The sequence below is a fragment of the Rhinoraja longicauda genome, chromosome 30 (genome assembly GCF_053455715.1).
Source record: "Rhinoraja longicauda isolate Sanriku21f chromosome 30, sRhiLon1.1, whole genome shotgun sequence".
NCBI classification, from domain to species: Eukaryota; Metazoa; Chordata; class Chondrichthyes; order Rajiformes; family Arhynchobatidae; genus Rhinoraja; species Rhinoraja longicauda.
Window position 1 is genome coordinate 335,242 of NC_135982.1, and position 22,603 is coordinate 357,844.

The following is a 22,603-nucleotide window of genomic DNA, read 5'->3' on the forward strand; positions in this document are numbered from 1 at the left end:
TTCCATTTCACTCCTTTTAAATCCTTTCTCATCTCCTCAAAATTAGCCTTTCTCCAATCCAAAATCTCAACCCTTGGTCCAGATTTGACCTTCTCCATAATGATATTGAAACTAATGGCATTATGATCACTAGACCCAAAGTGCTCCTCAACACATACCTCCGTCACCTGACCCATCTCATTTCCTAACAGGAGGTCCAACACTGCCCCTTCTCTGGTAGGCACCTCTACGTATTGCTGCAAAAAACTATCCTGCACACATTTTACAAACTCCAAACCATCCAGCCCTTTAACAGAATGTGATTCCCAGTCTATATACGGAAAATTGAAATCACCCACAATCACCACTCTGTGCTTACTACTAATATCTGCTATCTCCTTACATATTTGCTCTTCCAATTCTCGTTCCCTATTTGGCGGTCTATAATACACCCCTATAAGTGTTGCTAAACCTTTCTCATTTCTGAGTTCCACCCAAACAGCCTCCTTAATCGAGCCTTCTCAGCTTCTCACTGTACTTTGGTACGCGTGACAATAAACTATATTAAACTAAACCTATAGTTCCTTGGATTCTGTCCTTAAATAAAGGAACAACATTAACTACTCTCCAGTCCTCTGGGACCTTCAGTTCTTAATGCGGTCCTGAAAGAGCTGCAGCTGGATGCATAGACTACAGGTGTAGCCTTCAAGGTCACTGGAAATGCCCCTGACTTCCAACATCCTGTAGGATGACCATTCCACTATCCCACCTCCATTCTACAACACCAAAAACCTAGGATAAATTACCCAGAAAGACCATACCTTAACCTGCCTTTCCCCTTTCCTCAGCTCTCTCCCCAAAGCCTCAGTGACTTTCCCTCAACACGGCCACTCCACATAGGCCGTTCCGCTAAACCCTCTCTACCTTTTATTGGCTGCTATGTCACTTCCTCGGCTAATCAAATGCCTGCTTTTCAAATGTTCCTTGGCAGCACGGTGGCGCAGCGGTAGAGATGCCGCCTTACAGCGAATGCAGCGCCAGAGACCCAGGATCGATCCCGACCACGAGTGCTGTCTGTACGGAGTTTGCACGTTCTCCCCGTGACCTGCGTGGGTTTTCTCCGGGTGCTCCGGTTTCCTCCCACACTCCAAAGACGTGCAGGTATGCAGGTTAATTGGCTTGGTAAATGTAAAAATTGTCCCTAGTGGATGTAGGATAGTGTTAGTGTGTGGGGATTGCTGGTCGGCGCTGACCCGGTGGGCCGAAGGGCCTGTTTCCGTGCTGTATCCCTAAACTAAACAAAGCCTATTTTCAATTAAAACACAGCTTTCCCTCCACTCTACCAATTTCTCAAAATTTGGAAGCTTCTGTGTGGTACATAGCAATTCATGTGAAACAAGGTGACCCAATGAAGTAATGAATTTGTTTCAGGGTCAATAATTACTACTTTGCTCTGCATATTTCCAAAATTATAAAATGTCTATTTCATAAAATCTGTAAATAAACAAATTATATTATGCTATAGTAATTATTGTTGGTCAAGCTCATTATTTATGAACAGCAAAGCAAGCAATATTTTCTTAAATCCTCGTACAATCCAATGTTTTTTTTTCCCAGTCAAGGCACAGAAGATCGTTATGGTAAACAAGGTTGCAAAGGTTTTAATCTAGATTTCCCTTGACACAGCTGATGTGCATGGGCTAGAGAGAAGTACAAGCTCAACTGTAGTTTCTACCTTTCACTAATATGATAGTTTAGTGGAAAATACCACCGGGTGGCGCCGTGATGGCAGCCTCGCCTACGGTCTATCTGTTTCCCCCCCCCCGTCTTTTTTGTTATTTTAGTGTGTTTTAAAAGTATATGTTAAAGTTCTCTGGTTTGTTTTATGCGGGGGGTGGGCGGGGGAGGAGTAAAGGGAAACCTTTTTTCAATCTCTTACCTTGCCAGAGATGCGATTTTTTTCCGGGTCGTATCTCCGGTCGCTCTGCGGCCTAACATCATGGAGCTGGCGGCCTTGCTCGGGGCTGACTTTCAGCCCCACCATCGGAGCTGATCCCTTGCCTGGGATTGATGCTTCAACCATGGCCTGCGGATTTCAACATCGAGGAGCTCGCAGTCTCGGGTAGAGACCGATGTCGGGAAGCTCCAAAGAACGCAGAAGGTTCGACTAGCCCCGACCCGGGGTCAGATCGCCTGGCGTGGGGGAGCCGAGATCCCCCCCGATGCAGGAGCTTGATCGCCCCGAGGCGAGGGCCCGACCGCTGGCTACGGGAGTAAGATCGCCCCATCAATGGAAGGCTCAAGGCCTCCGACCGCGGAAGAACAAAGAAGGGAAGAGATTGAATTTTTTTTGCCTTCCATCACAGTGAGGAATGTGGAGGAGTCACTGTGGTGGATGTTCATGTTAAAATGTATTTTGTGTGTTCTGTTACTTTTTATTGGTATGACTGTATGGCAAATGAAATTCCTCATATGTTGTAAAACATACTTGGCTAATAAAGTATGATTATGGAAATAGCTAATTGCAAATATTCCTTTAAAATTTAATTGGACAGAGCGACCTGATTAAACTGGCATTGCCTGACTCATTGCAGAGTTGGTTATGTAATAAAGGTTTATCGGGTCCTTCATGTAAGGTCCGAAAAAGGTTATATTTTCCTCGTTATCTGCTTTTCAACTGTTAGATCTATGGGCGAACAACATACCTTACACATTCCATAATCGGTTAATTTGATGTGGCCATCAGAATCCAAGAGAACGTTGTCCAGTTTCAAGTCCCTGTATATGATTCCTTTGTCATGAAGGAAGTTAAGAGCAATACAAATTTCAGCGGCATAAAATCTACAAGAAAATAAACAAACAAGTATTTGCATTAAACATTATAGTGCATGCCTGTCTTGCTAACTTATGCAAAGCTGTCCACAATTTTTAAGGTTGTTTATATTTCTTCAGAAACCATTTTCAGCTCATTGCACCCTTGTATACTTCCATACAGGATGTCTATGACCCTGAAATGCAACAACTTATGGGTCCCATCATTTGCAGGTCTGCATCTGGTATTTACGTAAGATGACCGCCACATCCGCATGTGTGCAGATCAAACGTGTCCATGCAGTTGGGACCCATTGATCTCGGGTCGAGCAGGGCTCGGCCGCCTGACTCTTGGGGGCTGGTATGCCGGCTCCGAAGCGGCGGGAGAGCCAGGCCTGGTGCCGGGGGAAGCAGCCTGGGCCTGGACGTGACCGGCTAACCGTGAGCCTGAGGTGGGCCAAGGGGAAAGGCAGCAGCAACGGCGGTGAGGCCGAGGCCTGGCGCTGGGCCTGCCCTCGGCTCCCCCGTCCCCATTCCTCTCCCCGGCCAGCTCGGCACCTTCCCCACACTACCCAGAGTCCACCAGCATCGGCGGCCATCCGAGCCGGGAGGCAGGGGGTGTGGGGGAGGGGAAAGAGTCCAGTGGCATCGACCCGAGGGCCATCAGTGGGAGAGGCGCCACCGTCTACCCACCGCACTGAACCCCTGCACTGGGACGGGGCAGGACTGCCCCCCCCACTCCACCAATGGCGGCTGCCCGGGCCGGGAGGTGGGTTGCTATGCAACCTCCATTAGGCGGCATCTGGGGGGAGGGGAGGGGTGGAGGAATAAGGGGGGGGGGTTGAGGGGGATGGAGTGGGTGAGTGGGGTAGGGGGGAATGGGAAGGGGAATGGGGATGGGGAAGAGGGGTGGAGGGAGGGGATTGTGTAGAGAATATGCACCTATTTTCCCAATTGTTATAAAAGTATTACATTCTTAATACTGTTGGCAAGATGAAGCATAAGGCTGAAACCCATCTCTTTTGCTTCACCTTATTGACAGCATTAAGTATGTAGTACTTTTGATTAAAAAGGGTGTTGTGGTAGCATTGACAAGAAATTGGCTCAGATTAGAAAAGTCATCTTTTGGATTGTTGGAAGCTATACAAAGATATTCCCCAAGGGTTTGTGCTAGAATGACTGCTTTCCAGATATGCAACAATGATTTGGATTTGGGGTGTACAGGGGACAATTACATTTTTTACAGATAGCACAAAAATTGGAATATACCTGTATAGAAAGTCAGACAGAGTCAGGCTAGTGGAGTGGGCGAATACCTGGCTAAAGAATATAAAAACGAAGGACTGCAAATGCTGGTTAATGCACAAAAGGACACGAAATACTGGAGTAACTCAACGTCATCCCGGAGAACATAGACAGATGACATTTCGGCTCAAGACCCTTCTTCAGACTGATTGGGGGGGGGGGGGGGGAAGAAGAAAGCTGGAAAAGGGGAGAGGCAGGACAAAGCGTGTTAGGTAATAGGTCGACACATTTGAGTTTTTTTTTAGATATATCAAAGAATGCAGAGTTGTGTTTTGATAGGAAGAAAAGGAGAAACAATAGGTTGATTATAAAGGTTTGCGGCAGTGTAAATTGTGAAAGCAGTTAATTCCATAAAATGAGGAACAGAATATAAATGCAAATAATGTGTAGGACAGAACTACAGATGCTGGTTTAAGCCGAAGATAGACACAAAAAGCTGGAGTAACTCAGCCGGTCAGACAGGATCTCTGGAGAAAAGTAATAGGTGATGTTCGGGTGGAGACCTTCTTCTGAAGAAGTGTGTCGACCCGAAACATCACCTATTCCTGCTGAGTTACTCCAGCTTTTTGTGTCTACAAATTCAAATTAATGGTGATGAACATTCAAAAATAATTGCTTCAGCTTCAAAATGGAATGTTATTTTCACATTGGGTCACTGATTATTAGAAGAACATGTAAGAGTTCAAAACAATAGCGGGCACATTTCCTTCCTACACATAATAAAGAAAAGTCCTCTTTATAGCAAAAAATAAAATAGAGGCACACAAAATAATCAGGTGTCTACACAAGTAAACAGAGAAAAATAGTTAACATGAAAACACAGGAATTAGGGGTAGTGTGGACTATCCAGCCCTGCCACCATTCATCAAGTTGTTGGCTAATCTAACAGCTCAATTTACATGCATTATTCCCATTCTCTTAATTCCAAGAATAACCAGAAATTAACAATGCTAAGAATCCAAAGGCCATAGAGAGTTCTAAAATTTGCCACGCTCTGTGAAATAAACTCTCTTTATCTTACTGCTCAATGATCTATCCCTTATTCTGATTCCTAGATTGCAGATACACCCTCTTTGCATCCCTCCTGTCAAGCTCTGTAAGAAGCTCAGGGAACGGCTGCAGGACATCCTGAAGGGGGAGGGGAACCAGTCAGAGGTCATTGTACACATTGGAACCAACGACATTGGTAAAACGAGGGATGAGGTCCTGAAACAAGAATTTAGGGAGCTAGGTAGAGGATTGAAGTGCAGAACCTCTAAGGTTGCAATCTCTGGATTACTCCCTGTGCCACAAGCTAGTGAGTATAGAAATAGGAGGATAGAGCAGCTTAATGCGTGGCTCAGGAGTTGGAGCAGGGGGGAGGGATTCGTTTTTCTGGATAATTGGGCCTGTTTCTGGGAAAGGTGGGAACTGTATAGGCCGGACGGTCTCCACTTTAACCAGAGGGGGACCAATATCCTGGCGGGGAGGTTTGCTAGCACTGTTGGGGAGGGTTTAAACTAATTTGGCAGGGGGTTGGGATACAGCATGGAGCTAGTATAGGGGGTGAGGAGAAGGTAAATATAGAGGAAAAACTGGTCAGATTTGGAGGCAGAACAAGAATGCCCCAGCACAATGGGGTAGGGCAAGTCTGAACGGCATTTATTTTAATGCAAGGAGTATTGGAAGCAAGGGGGATGAATTGAAGGTGTTACTGAACACATGGGAGTACGACATTGTTGCCATTACGGAAACATGGCTGAAGGAAGGGCAGGACTGGCAGCTCAATATTCCAGGGTATAGAATCTTCAGGAGAGAGAGAGCAGGGAAAAAGGGGAGGGGGTGTTGCAGTATTAATCAAAGAATCTATTTCTGCTGTAAGAAGGGATGACATATTAGCGAGTTCCTCAAATGAGGCTATTTGGGTGGAATTGAGAAATAGAAAAGGGGCATGCACCTTACTGGGTGTATACTACAGACCCCCAGTCAGAGGGAAATAGAAGAACATATTTGTAGGCAAATCTCGGGGGTGTGTGAAAACAACAGGGTAGTAATAGTATCATATCATATCATATCATATATATACAGCCGGAAACAGGCCTTTTCGGCCCACCAAGTCCGTGCCGCCCAGCGATCCCCGTACATTAACACTATCCTATACCCACTAGGGACAATTTTTACATTTACCCAGCCAATTAACCTACATACCTGTACGTCTTTGGAGTGTGGGAGGAAACCGAAGATCTCGGAGAAAACCCACGCAGGTCACGGGGAGAACGTACAAACTCCTTACAGTGCAGCACCCGTAGTCAGGATCGAACCTGAGTCTCCGGCGCTGCATTCGCTGTAAAGCAGCAACTCTACCGCTGCGCTACCGTAGGGGATTTCAACTTCCCGAATATTGATTGGGATAGCCAGTGTCAAGGGCCCAGAGGGTGCAGAGTTCCTAAGGATCATCCAGGAGGGCTTTTTGAGCCAATATGTTGAAAGTCCAACAAGGGAGGGGGCGGTATTGGACTTAATCTTGGGAAATGAGGCCGGACAGGTGGCTGAAGTGTCAGTAGCAGAGCACTTTGGTGACGGTGATCACAATTCAGTGATATTTAAGGTGGTAATGGAAAAGGATAAAGAGGGACCAGAGGGAAAATTTCTAAATTGGGGCAAGGCCGGTTTTAATCTGATAAGGCAGAAGTTGGCCCTGGTGGAGTGGGATCAGCTTCTCGTGGGGAGGACCGCATCAGAACAGTGGGAGTTTTTCAAAGGAATAATTGAAAAAGTACAGAGGAAGCATGTTCCCCATAAGTTTAAGGGTGGGACAAACAAGTCCAAAGAACCTTGGATGTCGAACGATATAGTAGGATTGATTCGAAAAAAAAGGGGGGCTTTTGGAAGGCATAAAGAACTTAAGGCACAGGCATCATTAGAGCAATACAGAAGGTGTAGGGCGGTTCTTAAAAAAGAAATTAGGAGAGCAAAAAGGGGCCATGAGATAGTAGCGGGCAAAATAAAAGAAAATCCCAAAGTGTTCTTATAAGTATATCATGGGTAAGAGGATAACGAGGGAAAGAGTGGGGCCCATCAGGGACCATAGTGGAAAGCTGTGTGTGGAGCCAGAGGATGTAGGAGATGTTTTAAATGAATTTTTTGCATCTGTTTTTACGAGGGAGGAGGGCGATGCGGACTTAGAAATGGAGCAGTGATGTTCTATTGACAGGGAGGCGGTGCTAGAGGCTCTGGCAGGCTTAAAAGTGGATAAGTCTCCGGGCCCTGACGAGATGTATCCCAGGATGCTGAGAGAGGCAAGGGAGGAGATTGCGGGGGCTCTGGCACAAATTTTCAGAGTCTCTCTTGCAACAGGGGATGTACCGGAGGACTGGAGGATAGCTAATGTGGTGCCATTATTTTAAAAGGGCAGTAGGGATAAACCTGGGAACTACAGGCCGGTGAGTCTGACATCGGTGGTGGGGAAGCTGCTAGAAAAGATTCTGAGGGACAGAATCAGTCTTCACTTGGAGGATCGAGGGTTAATTAACATGGCTTTGTTAATGGAAGATCGTGTCTGACTAACTTGATTGAATTTTTGAAGGGGTGATCAAGGAGGTAGATGGGGGTAGTGCAGTGGATGTGGTATACATGGATTTCAGTAAGGCTTTTGACAAGGTCCCACACAGGAGACTAGTCAGAAGGTAAGAGCCCATGGGATCCAGGGCACCTTGGCAAAATGGATAAAAAACTGGCTTAGTGACAGAAGGCAGAGGGTGATGGTAGAAGGTTGCTTCTGTGACTGGAGGCCGGTGTCCAGTGGGGTGCCGCAGGGATCGGTGTTGGGTCCCTTACTGTTTGTAATCTACATTAATGATCTGGATGTCAACGTACAGGGCATGATCAGCAAGTTTGCAGATGACACAAAGTTGGGGGGGGTGGTGAATAGCGAGGAAGGGATCTGCAAGCTGCAGGAAGATATAGATGAGATGGTCAGATGGGCGGAGCAGTGGCAGATGGAATTTAATCCTGAAAAGTGCGAGATGATGCACTTTGGCAGAAATAACTTGGAGAGGGAGTACACCATGAATGGAAGGACCCGAGGGAAGACAGGGGTACAGAGGGACCTTGGAGTACAGGTACACAAGTCCTTGAAGGCAGCAGGATAGGTGGACAGGGTGGTCAAAAAGGCATATGGGTTACTGGCCATTAGCCGGGGCATCGAATATAAAAGTAGGGGGGTAATGATGGAATTGTACAGAACACTGGTGAGGCCGCAGCTGGAGTATTGTGTACAGTTCTGGTCACCACATTTTAGAAAGGATGTGATAGCTTTGGAGAGGGTGCAGAGGAGATTCACCAGGATGCTGCCAGGGATGAAGGGCCTCGGCTATGAGGAGAGACTGAGCAGACTGGGGTTGTTTTCCCTGGAGCAGAGAAGGCTGAGAGTGGACATGATCGAGGTGTACAAGATCATGAGGGGCAGAGATAAGGTAGATGGCGGGGAACTTCTTCCACTGGTGGAAGGTTCAACAACGAGGGGACATAGATACAGGGTAAGGGGAGGGAGGTTTCGGGGGGATGTGAGAAAGAACTTTTTCACCCAGAGGGTGGTTGGAGTCTGGAACTCACTGCCTGGGGTGGTGGTGGAGGCGGGAACACTCACAATGTTTAAGAGGCATTTGGATGGGCACTTGAAATGCTACAACATTCAGGGCTACGGTCCAAATGCTGGAAAATGGGATTAAAATTAGACTGTGTTTGGTAACGGCGTCGCGGACACGATGGGCCGAAGGGCCTCTTTCTGTGCTGTAGGACTCTATGACTCTAAGTTGTTATCTCTCATTTTTCAAAACTTGAGAGAACACAGGCATAATTTATTCAATCTCCATGGCCCCCAATCTCCAATCCCTTCAGTACCCCACAGTCTGCCAAGTTATTTTGGTTTCTATCATTTAACTAATTCCTAATCCATGTTACAAACATAGAAACATGTTACAAACATAGGTGCAGGAGTAGGCCATTCGGCCCTTCGAGCCTGCACCGCCATTCAATATGATCATGGCTGATCATCCAGCTCAGTAACCTGTACCTGCCTTCTCTCCATAACCCCTGATCCCTTTAGCCACATCTAACTCCCTCTTAAATATAGCCAATGAACTGGCCTCAACTACCTTCTGTGGCAGAGAATTCCACAGACTCACCACTCTCTGTGTGTTGAAATGTTTTCTCATCTCGGTCCTAAAAGACTTCCCCCTTATCCTTAAGCTGTGACCCCTGGTTCTGGACTTCCCCAACATCGGGAACAATCTTCCCGCATCTAGCCTCTCCAACCCCTTAAGAATTTTATATGTTTCAATAAGATCCCCCCTCAGTCTTTTAAATTCCAGCGAGTATAAGCCTAGTCTATCCAGTCTTTCTTCATATGAAAGTCCTGCCATACCAGGGATCAATCTGGTGAACCTTCTCTGTACTCCCTCTAAGGCAAGAATGTCTTTCCTCAGATTAGGAGACGAAAACTGTACATCAACCCCAATTCCAAGTTCCCATTGAAGGCAAGTTGAATAACAAGATAACAGAGCATCTCCTGAGATGCTGCCTGACTCTCTGAGTTGCTCCAGCATTTAGTGTCTTTTTATCATATCATATCATATCATACACATACAGCCGGAAACAGGCCTTTTCGGCCCTCCAAGTCCGTGCCGCCCAGTGATCCCCGTACATTAACACTATCCTACACCCACTAGGGACAATTTTTACATTTACCCAGCCAATTAACCTACATACCTGTACGTCTTTGGAGTGTGGGAGGAAACCGAAGATCTCGGAGAAAACCCACGCAGGTCACGGGGAGAACGTACAAACTCCTTACAGTGCAGCACCCGTAGTCAGGATCGAACCTGAGTCTCCGGCGCTGCATTCGCTGTAAAGCAGCAACTCTACCGCTGCGCTACCGTACCGTAACACAGATTTAAAATGATTGACAAAAGAAATAATGGCACATTGCTTTAAGGCAGCAAACTGTCAACACCTGGAATGCAATGTTTAACATGACGGTGAAGCAAGATTCAAGCATGACTTTCCACAAGGAACTTGAAAGTGGCTGGTGAGCTAGTCTCTGACTCCGCGCCTGTGCATTCAAATATGAAAGAGAGAGACCAGCAGCAGTTGAAATGTCAGGGATTGAGCACTGGTATACCAAGCAGAGGTGCCCGATGAACACTGCTTCACCATTTGCCAACCACAGCTGGTAGAAATAGCACAATTGCATTAATTTGAATGGGATCCCTACCCCTAAATACACATATAGTTTATTTGAAGTACTTTCAGGCATTTAAATTATTTGTTGAAGGTTTAAAATAGCTTTGAGACGTATATGAACTGTTTCCACATGTCTCTGATTACCTTGTGACCTGCTCTGTGTTGTGGGATGACTATTGGGTATGGAAGGTTTGGCTCTCTATAACAGACAACACAGAAAGTACAAGCATCTTTTGCCCAGAGTAGGGGAATCAAAAACCAGAGAACATAGGTTTAAGATGAGAGAGGCAAGATTTAATTGGAACCCGAGGGGCAACTTTTTCACGCACAGGGGGGTGGGTTTATGGAATGTGCTGTCCAAGAGGTAGTTGAGGCAGATTCTATAACAGCATTTGAAAGGCATTTTGTTAGGTGCATATGCATAGGAAAGACTTAGAAGGATTATGGACCAAACACGGGCAGATGGGATTAGCGTAGATGGCGTGGACAAGTTGGACTGTAAGGCCTATTTCCAGTCTATGACAACTGTGAGAGTACTGGCACTGTCAGCAGAGTTTAGCCACCTCATTCCATTGTTCAATACCCATGGCAAATTGACGCCATTCTACAGATGCACTACAGAAAGTATCCAGAGGGCATGCATCTCAGCCTAGGTTGGCAACTGCTCTGTTCTTGACTGCCTGAACCTAGACAGTGGTGAACACGGTCCATCACAAGCTCGTCACTTCCTTTCATCCAATCCATCTTCATGGTGCTTTGATAGACACAAAATGCTGGGGTAACACAGGCAGCATCTCTGGAGAGAAAGAATGGGTGACGTTTCGGGTCGAGACCTTTCTTCAGACTGGTTAGGGATAAGGGAAATGAGAGATATAGACGGGGAAATGGAGAGATAAAGAACAATGAATGAAAGATTTGCAAAAAAGTAACGATGATACAGGGCATTGTAAGCTGTTTGTAGGGTGAAAATGAGAAGCTAGTGCGATGTGGGTGGGGGAGGGATAGAGAGAGAGAGAGAGAGGGAATGCCAGGGCTACCTGAAGTGAGAGAAATCAATATTCATACCACTGGGCTGCAAGCTGCCCAAGCAAAATATGAGATGCTGTTCTTCCAATTTGCATTTAGCCTCACTCTGACAATGGAGGAGACTGAGGACAGAAAGGTCAGTGTGGGAATGGGAAGGGGAATTAAAGTGTCCAACAACCAGGAGATCAGGTTGGTTCAGGCAGGTAGTTTCAGTGAAGGTGTTACACGAAATGATCGCCCAGTCTGCGTTTGGTCTCGCCAATGTATAAGAGTCCACATCTTGAACAAGGGATACAGTAGATGAAGTTGGAGTAGGTGCAATGCTTTGCATCAGAAAGGCTGGAAGTATCGTCAAGAATGCTTGTTATCCTGGCCTTTCCCGTTTCTCTCTTCTACCTTCTGGGAGAAGATAAAGGACCTTGAAAGCCTGGACATCTAGACTTAAGAACAGCTTCTTTGCCCCAACTATCAGACTCTTGACCAATCACCTTCTTCACACCTTTGTTCCCCTCAGCCCCCACCTCAACGAGTTCCGTATCCGCCACGATGTAGAGCTCTTCTTCCGTCGCCTCCACCTCCGTGCCTTTTTCAATGGGAAGGAGTCCTCACCACCCAGTGATGATCCCTTCTCCACCGGACCCCCTCCTCCTGGACTCCCCCGGATGTCCCTCAACCCTCTTTGGACCTTTTCATTTCCAACTGCCGGTGGGACATCAACCGCCTCAACTTTCCCACTCTTCTTACCTGCTCTAACCTCTCCTCCCCTGAACGGACAGCCCTCCGCTCACTCTGCAGCAATGAGGACATTATAATCAAATCCATCGACAAGGGAGGTGCTGTGGCAGTCTGCCGCGCAGACCTCTGGTTGAGGCCAGGTGACAACTCTCAAACATCTCCTCCTACTTATCCTTGGACCATGACCCCACAGACGAGCACCAGTCCTTAATATCACACACCATTCTGATTTCATTACTTCCGGCTCTCTGCCCTCCAAAGCCTCCAATGTTATCGTTCCCCAGCCCCACACGACCCGATTTTATCTTTTCCCCAAAATCCACAAACAGAACTGCCCTGGCAGACCCCTTGTTTCTACTTATTCATGCCCCACTGAATTAATTTCCACATACCTTGACTCCATCCTATCCCCCCTGGTCCAATCCCTCCCGACCTATGTCCAAGACACCTCAAACACTCTTCGTCTCTTAAATGACTTCCATTTTCCAGGTCCCCACTCCCTCATCTTCACTATGGATATCCAGTCACTTTACACCTCCAAGATCTTAAAGGCTTCCGTTTCTTCCTCGACCGCAGAACCAGCCAATTTCCGTCCACTAACATTCTCCTCTGCCTAGCAGAGCTAGTCCTTACCCATAACAACTTCTCCTTCTACTCCCCCCACTTCCTCCAAGTCCAAGGCGTAGCTATGGGCACTCACATGGGCCCCAGCTATGCCTGCCTCTTTGTTGGGTACGTCGAATAATCCCTGTTCCAGGCGTACACTGGCCCCATCCCCGAACTCTACCTCCGCTACATTGATGACTGCATCGGTGCTACCTCCTGCACCCATGCAGAACTCACTGACTTCATCAACTTAACGAATAATTTCCATCCTGCACTCAAATTCACTTGGACCATCACTGACATCTCCTGACTGTTTCTAGATCTCACCGTCTCCATCACAGGAGACAGACTATCGACTGACATCTATTACAAACCCATAGCTATCTAGACTGCACTTCTTCCCACCCTGCTTCCTGTAAATACTCTAACCCTTACTCCCAATTCCTCCGTCTACGCCGCAACTGCGCCCAGGATGAGGTTTTCCAAACCAGGTCATCGGAGATGTCCTCATTCTTTAGGGAACCGGGGTTCCCTCTTCCATTATAGATGAGGATCTCACGACAGTCTCCTCGATATCCCGCAGCTCTGCTCTTGCTCCCTCTCCCCCCATTCGTAACAAGAACAGAGTCCCCCCTTCCACCCCATCAGCCGTCGCATACAGCATTTAATGCTCATTTTTGCCACCTCGAAACGGGATCCCAATACTGCTCACATCTTCCCAAGACCACCACTTCTGCTTTCCGCAGAGATTGTTCCCTCCGCAAATCCCTGGTCAATTTGTCCCTTCCCACCCAAACCATCCCCTCCCAGGTACTTTCCCCTGCAACCACAGGAGCTGCAGCCTCCCTTTACCTCCCCCCCTCGACTTCATCCAAGTGCCCCGACTGTCTTTTCAGGTGAGGCCGAGGTTCACTTGCACCCCCTCCGACCTCATTTACTGTATCCACTGTTCCAGGTGTCAACTCCTGTATTTCGGCGCGAGAAAGCGCAGGTCCGGCGATCATTTCGCTGAACAGCTCCGCTCAGTCTGCCTTAACCTACCTGATCTCCCTGTTGCTCAGCATTTTAACTCCCCCTCCCATTCCTAATTTGACCTTTCTGTCCTGGGCCTCCTCCATTGTCAGAGTGAGGCCCAGCGCAAATTGGAGAAACAGCACGTTGTAGTGGCCTGGCGGAGGCCAGAGAAAAGGCAGGACGCCAGGCAGGTTTAGTTAACGGTCTTTATTAGGCTGTGAGCTCCTGCTCACAGCGTAGTCCACCTAGGGATGAACCACACCTCCCAACGGGCTGACCTTTAACCCCTTCCACCTGTCCGTCAAGTGACGAGGGGGATGACCCAAGGAGTGGCCTAATCCCCAGGGACTGCCACAGGACCCCCCCACCCCCAACATGCGGAGGTACAAAGTGGACAGGAGGGCGCATGAGGCGACCAGCCCGGGTGCGCACCACGCCCGGTGCAGGGACCAGCGACCGACCGACAGACAGGTGGAGGGGACGTAACGGGGGTAACGTGGACGGGGGGCGACCGCGCAGGCGGGCCTACGCAACCGGCACCAGCCGATCAATGTCCACGTGTGCCGGCGTCAGCCGTGCGATCGAAACAGTCTCACTGCGACCCCCCATGTCCAGAACAAATGTGGCCGAGCCGTGTTGCAGGACCCGGAAGGGGCCCTCGTACGGCCACTGGAGAGGTGTCCGATGAGCGTCCCTGCGCAGGAACACAAACTGGCAGTCCTCCAGAGTTGCAGGGACGTGTGGATGGAAGGTGCCATGACGCGACGTGGGCACAGGTGCCAGCCTGCCCACCGTCTGCCGAAGACGTTGCAGGGCGTCCGAAGGCTGCTCCACTCGACCCTGTGCCGGTGGGATGAACTCCCCGGGAACCGTCAAGGGGGCCCCGTACACCAACTCGGCGGAGGAGGAGGCCAAGTCCTCTTTGGGTGCGGTGCGGATCCCAAGCAAAACCCACGGCAGGGCGTCCACCCAGTCTGGGTCCGTGAGCCGAGCCTTCAAGGCAGCCTTCAGCTGGCGGTGAAAACGTTCCACCAAACCGTTCGTCTGTGGATGGTACGCCGTAGTGTGGTGTAGGCGGACACCCAAGAGGCGTGCCATAGCCGACCACAGTTTCGAAGTGAACTGCGGCACCCGGTCGGATGTTATGTCCAGTGGCACCCCGAACCGGGCGATCCAGTGCGCCGCCAAGGCCCGAGCGCAGGTGGCCGTCGAGGTGTCCGCCAGCGGAATGGCCTCCGACCACCTCGTGAAGCGATCGACCACGGTGAAGAGGTGGGTCATGCCCCGGGACGGCGGCAGCGGCCCCACGATGTACACATGAATGTGGTCGAATCGCTGTCTAGGGACACCAAACTCCTGCAGAGGCGCACGCACGTGTCGCTGGATCGTGGCGGTCTGGCACGGGATGCAGGTGCGTGCCCAGTGTGCGACCTGCTTACGCAGCCCGTGCCACATGAAGCGGGAGGCTACGAGGGCCACCGTCGCCCGAATGGAAGGATGAGAAAGCCCGTGGAGCACCTCGAAAACCCTGCGCCGCCAGGCGACGGGGACGATGGGCCGCGGCAGGCCAGTGGAGGTGTCGCACAACAGCGTTGCGTCCCCTGGGCCACAGACAATGTCCTCCAGTTGCAGGCCCGACACGGCCGTGCGATAGGCGGCCATCTCCTCGTCCCCCAGCTGTGCGGCTGCTAGGACGGAATAGTCGATCCCCCCGGCCATTTGTAGGACGGCGTGGACCGCGGGTCTAGACAGGGCATCGGCCACCCTGTTGTTTTTGCCCTCCATGAAACGGATTGAGGTGGTGTACTCGGACACGTACGCCAACTGCCTCTATTGCCGCGCAGACCACGGTTCCGAAACCTTGGCGAACGCAAAGGTGAGCGGCTTGTGGTCTGTAAATGTGGTGATGGGTCTCCCCTCCAGGAAGTACGAAAGTGGCGTACGGCGAGGTAGAGGGCGAGGAGCTCCCGGTCGAAAGCGCTGTAACGCCGTTGGGCTCCGCTGAGGTGCCTGCTAAAGAAGGCGAGTGGCCGCCAGCACCCGTCAATAAGCTGCTCCAGCACCGCCCCGACCGCCACCTCAGAAGCGTCCACGGTCAGGGCGGTTGGGGCATCCTCCTTGGGATGGACGAGTATTGTGGCCCTGGCCAGAGCCTCCTTGGCATGCTGAAACGCTGCTCCTGCTTCGTCGTCCCACTCGACCTCGTTGCAACGACCAGCCATGAGGTGGAAGAGTGGGCGCATAGTTCCGGCTACCGCCAGCAGGAAGCGGTGATAAAAGGAAATCATCCCGGCGAATTCCTGCAGGCCCTTGACAGTGGTCGGTCGGGGGAACCGGCAGTCAGCGTCCACCCTGTCCGGAAGAGGTACTACCCCTTGTGGGGTCACCCGATGACAAAGAAAATCGATGGCCGTCACCCCAAAACGGCACTTGGACGTGTTGACGGCCAACCCGTAATCACTGAGGGGCTAACACAGCTGGCGGAGGTGGGTGCAGTGCTCCTGCCTCGAGCGGCTGGCCACGAGTACGTCGTCCAAGTAAACAAACACAAAGTCTAGGCCACGGCACACACAGTCCATAAGCCGTTGGAAGGCCTGTGCGGCGTTCTTCTAACCGAACGGCATCCGTAAAAACTCGAACAGGCCAAACAGAGTAATGATGGCAGTCTTGGGGATGTCGTCGAGGTGGACCGGGATTTGATTATACCCGCGCACATGGTCCAACTTGGAGAACACAGATGCTCCGGCCAGGTGGGCATTAAAGTCCTGGATGTGCAGGACCGGATACCAGTCGGCAACGGTCGCGTCATTCAAGCGCCGATAGTCCCCACTTAGGCGCCAGCTCCCGTCCGCCTTAGGGACCAAGTGGAGTGGTGACGCCCACGGGCTATCGGAGGGGCGCACGATGCCCATTGACTCCATCCGACGAAACTCCTCTCGAGCTAGACGGAGCTTGTCTGGAGCAAGACGCCGCGTTCGGGCGTGCACGGGTGGCCCGGTGGTGGGGATTTGATGCTGCACCCTGAGCTTGGGAGTGGAGGCGCAGAAGTGGGTTTTGACAATGTCCGGGAAATCCGCCAGGATGTGCGCGTACGTCACATCCACGGACGACAGGGGTCCAACGTTGGGGGAGACCGGCCCCAGCGTGCTGGAGTGCACCAGGCGCTACCGCCTGACATCCACGAGCATCGAATGCGCCCGCAGGAAGTCGGCGCCCAGCAGCGGCTGGGAAACATCGGCGATGACGAACCCCCATGTAAACCAGCTATCGCCGAAGTTAAGGGCGAGCTTGCGGACCCCGTAAGTGGTGTTGGGGCTCCCGTTCGCCGCAGTGAGGAGGGGGCCGCGTTTGCCCGCATGGATATCGGCGGTGGAAGGAGGTAGGACGCTCACCTCTGCTCCAGTGTCCACGAGGAACCGAACCCCGGTGCGACGATCCCGAGTGAACACGCGATGGATCTGGCCGGCCGGCGAAGGAATCACTGACGGCCGGCCCCTGCGTTTCCCGGAAAGACACAAGGTAGGCGACATTGTTTCGCATTCGGTCCCCAGCGACAGTGATAATAGCACCAGCCCCCTCTGCTGGTGTCCGGTGGTGGTGCAGACTGGGATGCCCACCAGCGACCTCCGGTGGCCTCCAGCGGTATGGGAGGTGGTGCTGCCTGGGCTGACCACCAGCAACCTCTGGTGGCGTCTGGCTGAACTGCCGGCGGGCCATGCGAAAACGACGTGCCTGCAGTGCCTGCACCGGAGTGCCCGATGGCGGCCGGATTTCGCCGCGGAGGTCGCCCTGAAACGTGGTCGACGGCGGCCCCGGCTTGCTGTGCGCCTCCCGACGCCGCAGAAAAGACGGCCAGCACATCCAGGTCCTCCCGACGGGACATCCAGAGCTGGTCAGCGAGCTCGCCTAGCGCCTGCGTGTCGGTGAATGGGTCCCCGGCGAGCTGCGAGCGGAGGTCGACTGGGAGCTGCCGAAGGTTGGCATATTTAAATAGGAAACAGGGCTCGTGGCCGCCCATAAGGGCGAGCATGTCCTCCAGAAGGGCCGTCGGTCCCCGAGGCCCTCCTTGCTCATAGTTCGAGCTGCCCGCTCGGCCTCGCTGAGGCCGAACCTCCTGATAAGGAGGTCCTTGAGGCCCGCATATTTGTTAGCCGCCGGGGGGGGGGGGGGGGGGGGGCGGTCAGGTAGGGCTTTACTCGCCTTGCTGTCTCCTGGTCTCCTGGACGTAGAAATACTTTGTCTCGTCCACGGTCACGCCTCGCACAGCAAACTGTGCCTCTGCCTGCTGGAACCAGGCGGTGAGAGTGAAATGGGGAGAAGGGGGAGGGTGGAGGGGAGAGAGGCGGTGTGGGGGGAAGGGGGGTTGGTGGTGGGGGGAAGAGAGTAGGGGTGGGAGGGGCAGGGGAGAGTGGGGGGGGAAAGCGGGTGGGGCGAGTGGGTGGAGAGAGTGGGGGGAGGAGCGAGGGAGCGTGGGGGATAGTGAGAGTGGGGCTGGGGGAAGAGAGAATGGGGAGGGTGGGGGGGAGGAGAGAGTGGGGGAAAGGGGGTGGGGGAAAGGGGGTGGGGGAGATTGAGAGTGGGGCTGGGGAGAGAATGAGGGGATGGGGGGAGGAGAGAGTGGTGAGAGGCGGGGGTGAGGGGTTTAGGCTTGTATACACTGGAATTTAGAAGGATGAGAGGAGATCTTATCGATACGTATAAGATTATTAAGGGGTTGGACACGTTAGAGGCAGGAAACATGTTCCCAATGTTGGGGAAGTCCAGAACCAGGGGCCACAGTTTAAGAATAAGGGGTAGGCCATTTAGAACTGAGATGAGGAAAAACTTTTTCAGTCAGAGAGTTGTGAATCTGTGGAATTCTCTGCCTCAGAAGGCAGTGGAGGCCAATTCTCTGAATGCATTCAAGAGAGAGCTGGATAGAGCTCTTAAGGATAGCAGTCAGGGGTATGGGGAAAAGGCAGGAACAGGGTACTGATTGAAAATGATCAGCCATGATCACATTGATCACTTTGATCTGGCTCAAAGGGCCGAATGGCCTCCTCCTGCACCTATTGTCTATTGAGAGGGGCTGTGGGGGAGAGTGAGAGTGGGGCTGGGGGAGGAGAAAATGGGGGAGGGTGGGGGTGGAGGAGTGAGTGGGGAAAGGGGGAAGCAGAGAGTTGGGAAAGGGGGATGGTGGGGAATGGGGGGGGAGAGTGCGAGTGGGGGTGAGAGGGAGAGTGGGACTGGGGAGGAGGGCAGGGTGGGGTGGGGAGGAGGGAAGAGTGGGGGCGGGGAGGAGGAGGGGTGGGGGAAAAGGGACAGCAGGGGAGGGGGGGTGGTGGTGTGGAGATGAGAGAGTGGGGGCGGGGGGAAGGGAAGATGGGAGAGTGGGGGGCAGGGAGGGGGGGGATAAGGGGGATAGTGTGGGGGGTTGAGGGTGCTACACCAATAGAGGAGAGGCTTTGGGTCCAGGGGTCCTCGGTCACACCCTCTCCCCTTCCCTGTACCACCTTTAATTGCGCTTCCTCTCCCCTGGAGGAGCACGGCACCACAGTGAAGGAGAAAGAAGATGGCCTCTGACAGGACGGTGTCCCTCTCCCCTTTCCCCTCCCCCACCCCATTCCCCCCACATCTATCTATCTATCTATCTATCTATCTATCTATCTATCTATCTATCTATCTATCTATCTATCTATCTATCTATCTATCTATCTGTGTCTGTCTGACTGTCTGTCTATCTATCTATCCTCAGATCTTGTATATGTATATATATATATATATATATATATATAATCTATTTATCTATCTATCTTCTATCTTTAATCTTTAATACTACTAAAACTCTGATTTGTATGTATATTTGTAACAGTGATTTCGGCTGATTTCTGCAAAACGGTGAACCGTAGCGCCACAATCTTTGTACCGCCTTAATCACACCGCTGGACGCTTGCCGAAAATGATATTTTTATTTAATTCGGTCGTATATTTTTTAAGTTACAGAGGTTTAAAAGTCAAAACTTTTTTTCTCTCAGTTATTTCGGCTGATTTCGGCAAAAGTTACAGAGGTTTTAAAGTTAAAGCATTTTATTTCTAACCGTTTTTTCCAAGGTCTTCGGCGTGTGACGTCACCATCCCCTGTGAGATGAGCTCGCGCTGCCCCCCCTCCTGCAGATTTATTGAATGTTTTCAGCGTGGCGCCACCACGCATGCGCGGACTCTCCTCACTCACCGACCGCACGCGATCACCGGCACCCCTCTCTCCTCTCTTCTCTCTTCTCTCTCCTCTCTCCTCTCTCCCACACCCGGGAGACCCTCTCCCCGCTATCCCCCCCCCCCCCCTCGGGCCTTTCACTAATGCGCTCCCCCCCCCCCCCCTCCGGACCTTTCACTAATGCGCTCCCCCGCTCCCCCGGACCTTTCACTGATGCGCTCCCTCCCACCCCTCTCTCCGGGCCTTTCACTAATGCGCTCCCCCCCCCCCCCCCCCCCCCGGACCTTTCACTGATGCGCTCCCCGCCCCCCCCCCCGGACCTGTTGGTGCTGGGGGCAAAAGAGAGTAGGGGAAAGGGGGGGTGGGGGAGAGTAAGAGTGTGTCTGGGCGAGAGAGAATGGGGGGGGGTCTGCGAATGGGGACTGGGGAGGGGGACAACAGGGGTCGTGCGGGGTGGGCTTGGTGGTGGGGGAAATAGGGGTACTGGGAAAAGGGGAGGTCGTAGGGAAAGGGGGGGGGTGTGGGGAGAGTAAGAGTGGGGCTGGGGGAGGAGAGAATGGGAGGTGTGGGAATGGGCCCAACGGGCCCGCTTTGCTAGTATATATATATAAATATAAACGTCTGTATCTATGATTTTGCCAAAACGGTAAACCGTAGCGCCGCTATTTTTGCACCGCCTTAATCATCACTCTCGCCGCCGGTGCCTATAACAAGTTCATATAAATTGGTCGTATATTTTTTAAGTTAGAGCTTTTAAAGTTAACACATTTCATTTCTAACCGATTTATTGAAGGTCTTCAGCGTGTGACGTCACAATGGCACCCGTGCGCCTGTGAGATGAGCTCCCCCCCCCCCCTGTACAATTCATGCAGATATATATATAACACGTGGACCTGTCTGTTAAAAAAAACAGGAGGAGGGGTGGGGGTGGAGAGAGGGGGGGGGGGGGGGTGGGTGAAGAGGGGGTAACGGGATGGGGAGGGGAAACGGGAGAGGGAGCCACTGACACCGTCCATCTTCTTTCTCCTTCACTGTGGTGCCGTGTTCCTCCAGGGGAGGGGGAGCGCAATTAAAGGTGGTACAGGGAAGGGGAGAGGGTGTGACCTAATGCCCGGGACCCAAAGCCTCCTGTATTGGTGTAGCACCCTCAACCCTCTCCCCCACCCCCACCCCCAGTCTCTCATCCCCCCACCACCCCTCCTCCCCTCCACCCCTGCTGTCCCCTTCCCACCACCCTCCTCCCCACCCTGCCCACCTCCCCAGTCCCACTCTCCCTCCCACCCCCACTCTCTGCTCCACATTCTCTCCTCCCCAGCCCCACTCTCACTGTCCCCCACCCCCCGCTCTCCTCCACCCCTCCTCACCCACCCCCCGCCTCGTCTCTCTCCTCCCCCCACCCTCACGCCCTCCTACCCCCACCCTCCCATCCACCCACTCGCCCTACACCCATTCTCTGTCCCCCTCCCCCTTTCCTCCCCACCCTCTCCCCCCCACTCTTCTCCACCCCCACTGTCCCCCTTCCCCCACTCTCTCCCCCCCACCACCATCCCCTTCCCCCCACACCCCCTCTCTCCACACCCCACCCTCCTCCTTTCACTCTCACTGTCCCCTTCCCCCCCCACCCACCTGCCTTTCCCTCCCCCCCACTCTTCCCTGACCCTCACTGTCCCCCTTCCCTCCCAACCCCACTCTCTCTTCCCCCCACCACCCCCCCTCGCTGTCCCCTCCCCCCTACCCTTCCTCCTCCCCACCCGCACTCTGCCCTCCTCCCCAGTCCCACTCTCCCCCACCCTCACCCCCCTCCTACCTCCACCCACTTGCCCCCCCCACGTCCACTCCCCTCCGTGGAGCTGTTGGCGGCGAAAGGCACTTACCGAGCATGCAGGGAGGAGGAGGGAGCCCCGGACTCCTTGAGTCGGGCAGCGGAAGTGGGACTACTCGAGTCGGGCAGCGGCTACTCTGGGAGAAGGGGAGGGGAGAGAAGCGAGGGGAGAGAGGCGCTGCGGCAGGCGCGCACAAGATGGCGGGGCATGAGGAGGCCGCTGAAGTCACGACGGGGCCGTCAGTGGCGACGGGGCCGTCGGTGGCAACGGCCCTCATTGACGCCGCCATTGGTGGAAGCGGCAGCTGAAGGAGGAGGAGAAGAAGCTGCCCGCTGCGCTGCAGTTTGTGTGCGGTAACGGTGCGGGGCGCTGGGCCCGGGCGGGAGCGGGGACTCGAGGACGCCGTGCGTGGGTTGAAGGGACGGAAGGGAAGGATGAGGACCATCAGTCCGACCATCGCCCTCCTGCTCGGGAGTGTCCCCCGGATGTGGGAGAGCGAAGAGGGGAGGCGGTGATTGCGGGCGGAAATATACATACATACAAATATATATATATATATATATTTCTGCATGAATTGTAGGGGGGGGGGGGGAGGAGCGCGAGCTCATCTCACAGGCGCATTGTGACGTCACACGCTGAAGACCATCAAGAAATCGGTTAGAAATTAAATGTTTTAGAAACATAGAAAATAGGTGCAGGAGTAGGTCATTCGGCCCTTCGAGCCTGCACAGCCATTCAACATGATCATGGCTGATCATCCAACTCAGTATCCCGTACCTGCCTTCTCTCCATACCCCCTGATCCCTTTAGCCACAAGGGCCACATCTAACTCCCTCTTAAATATAGCCAATGAACTGGCCTCAACTACCTTCTGTGGCAGAGAATTCTA

At 52.3% G+C, this 22,603-nt stretch overlaps 1 protein-coding gene across 5 annotated transcripts in view; it reads right to left on the reverse strand.

The window, feature by feature from the left end:
- Positions 1-22,603, reverse strand: part of prkcz (protein kinase C, zeta) — a 426,501-nt gene that overhangs the window by 111,059 nt on the left and 292,839 nt on the right. For all 5 annotated transcript variants that reach the window (XM_078425700.1, XM_078425701.1, XM_078425698.1 and 2 more), the window contains one exon: positions 2,685-2,820. In XM_078425700.1, coding sequence (XP_078281826.1) covers positions 2,685-2,820 — 136 coding nt within the window. The remainder of the gene's footprint in view (positions 1-2,684; positions 2,821-22,603) is intronic.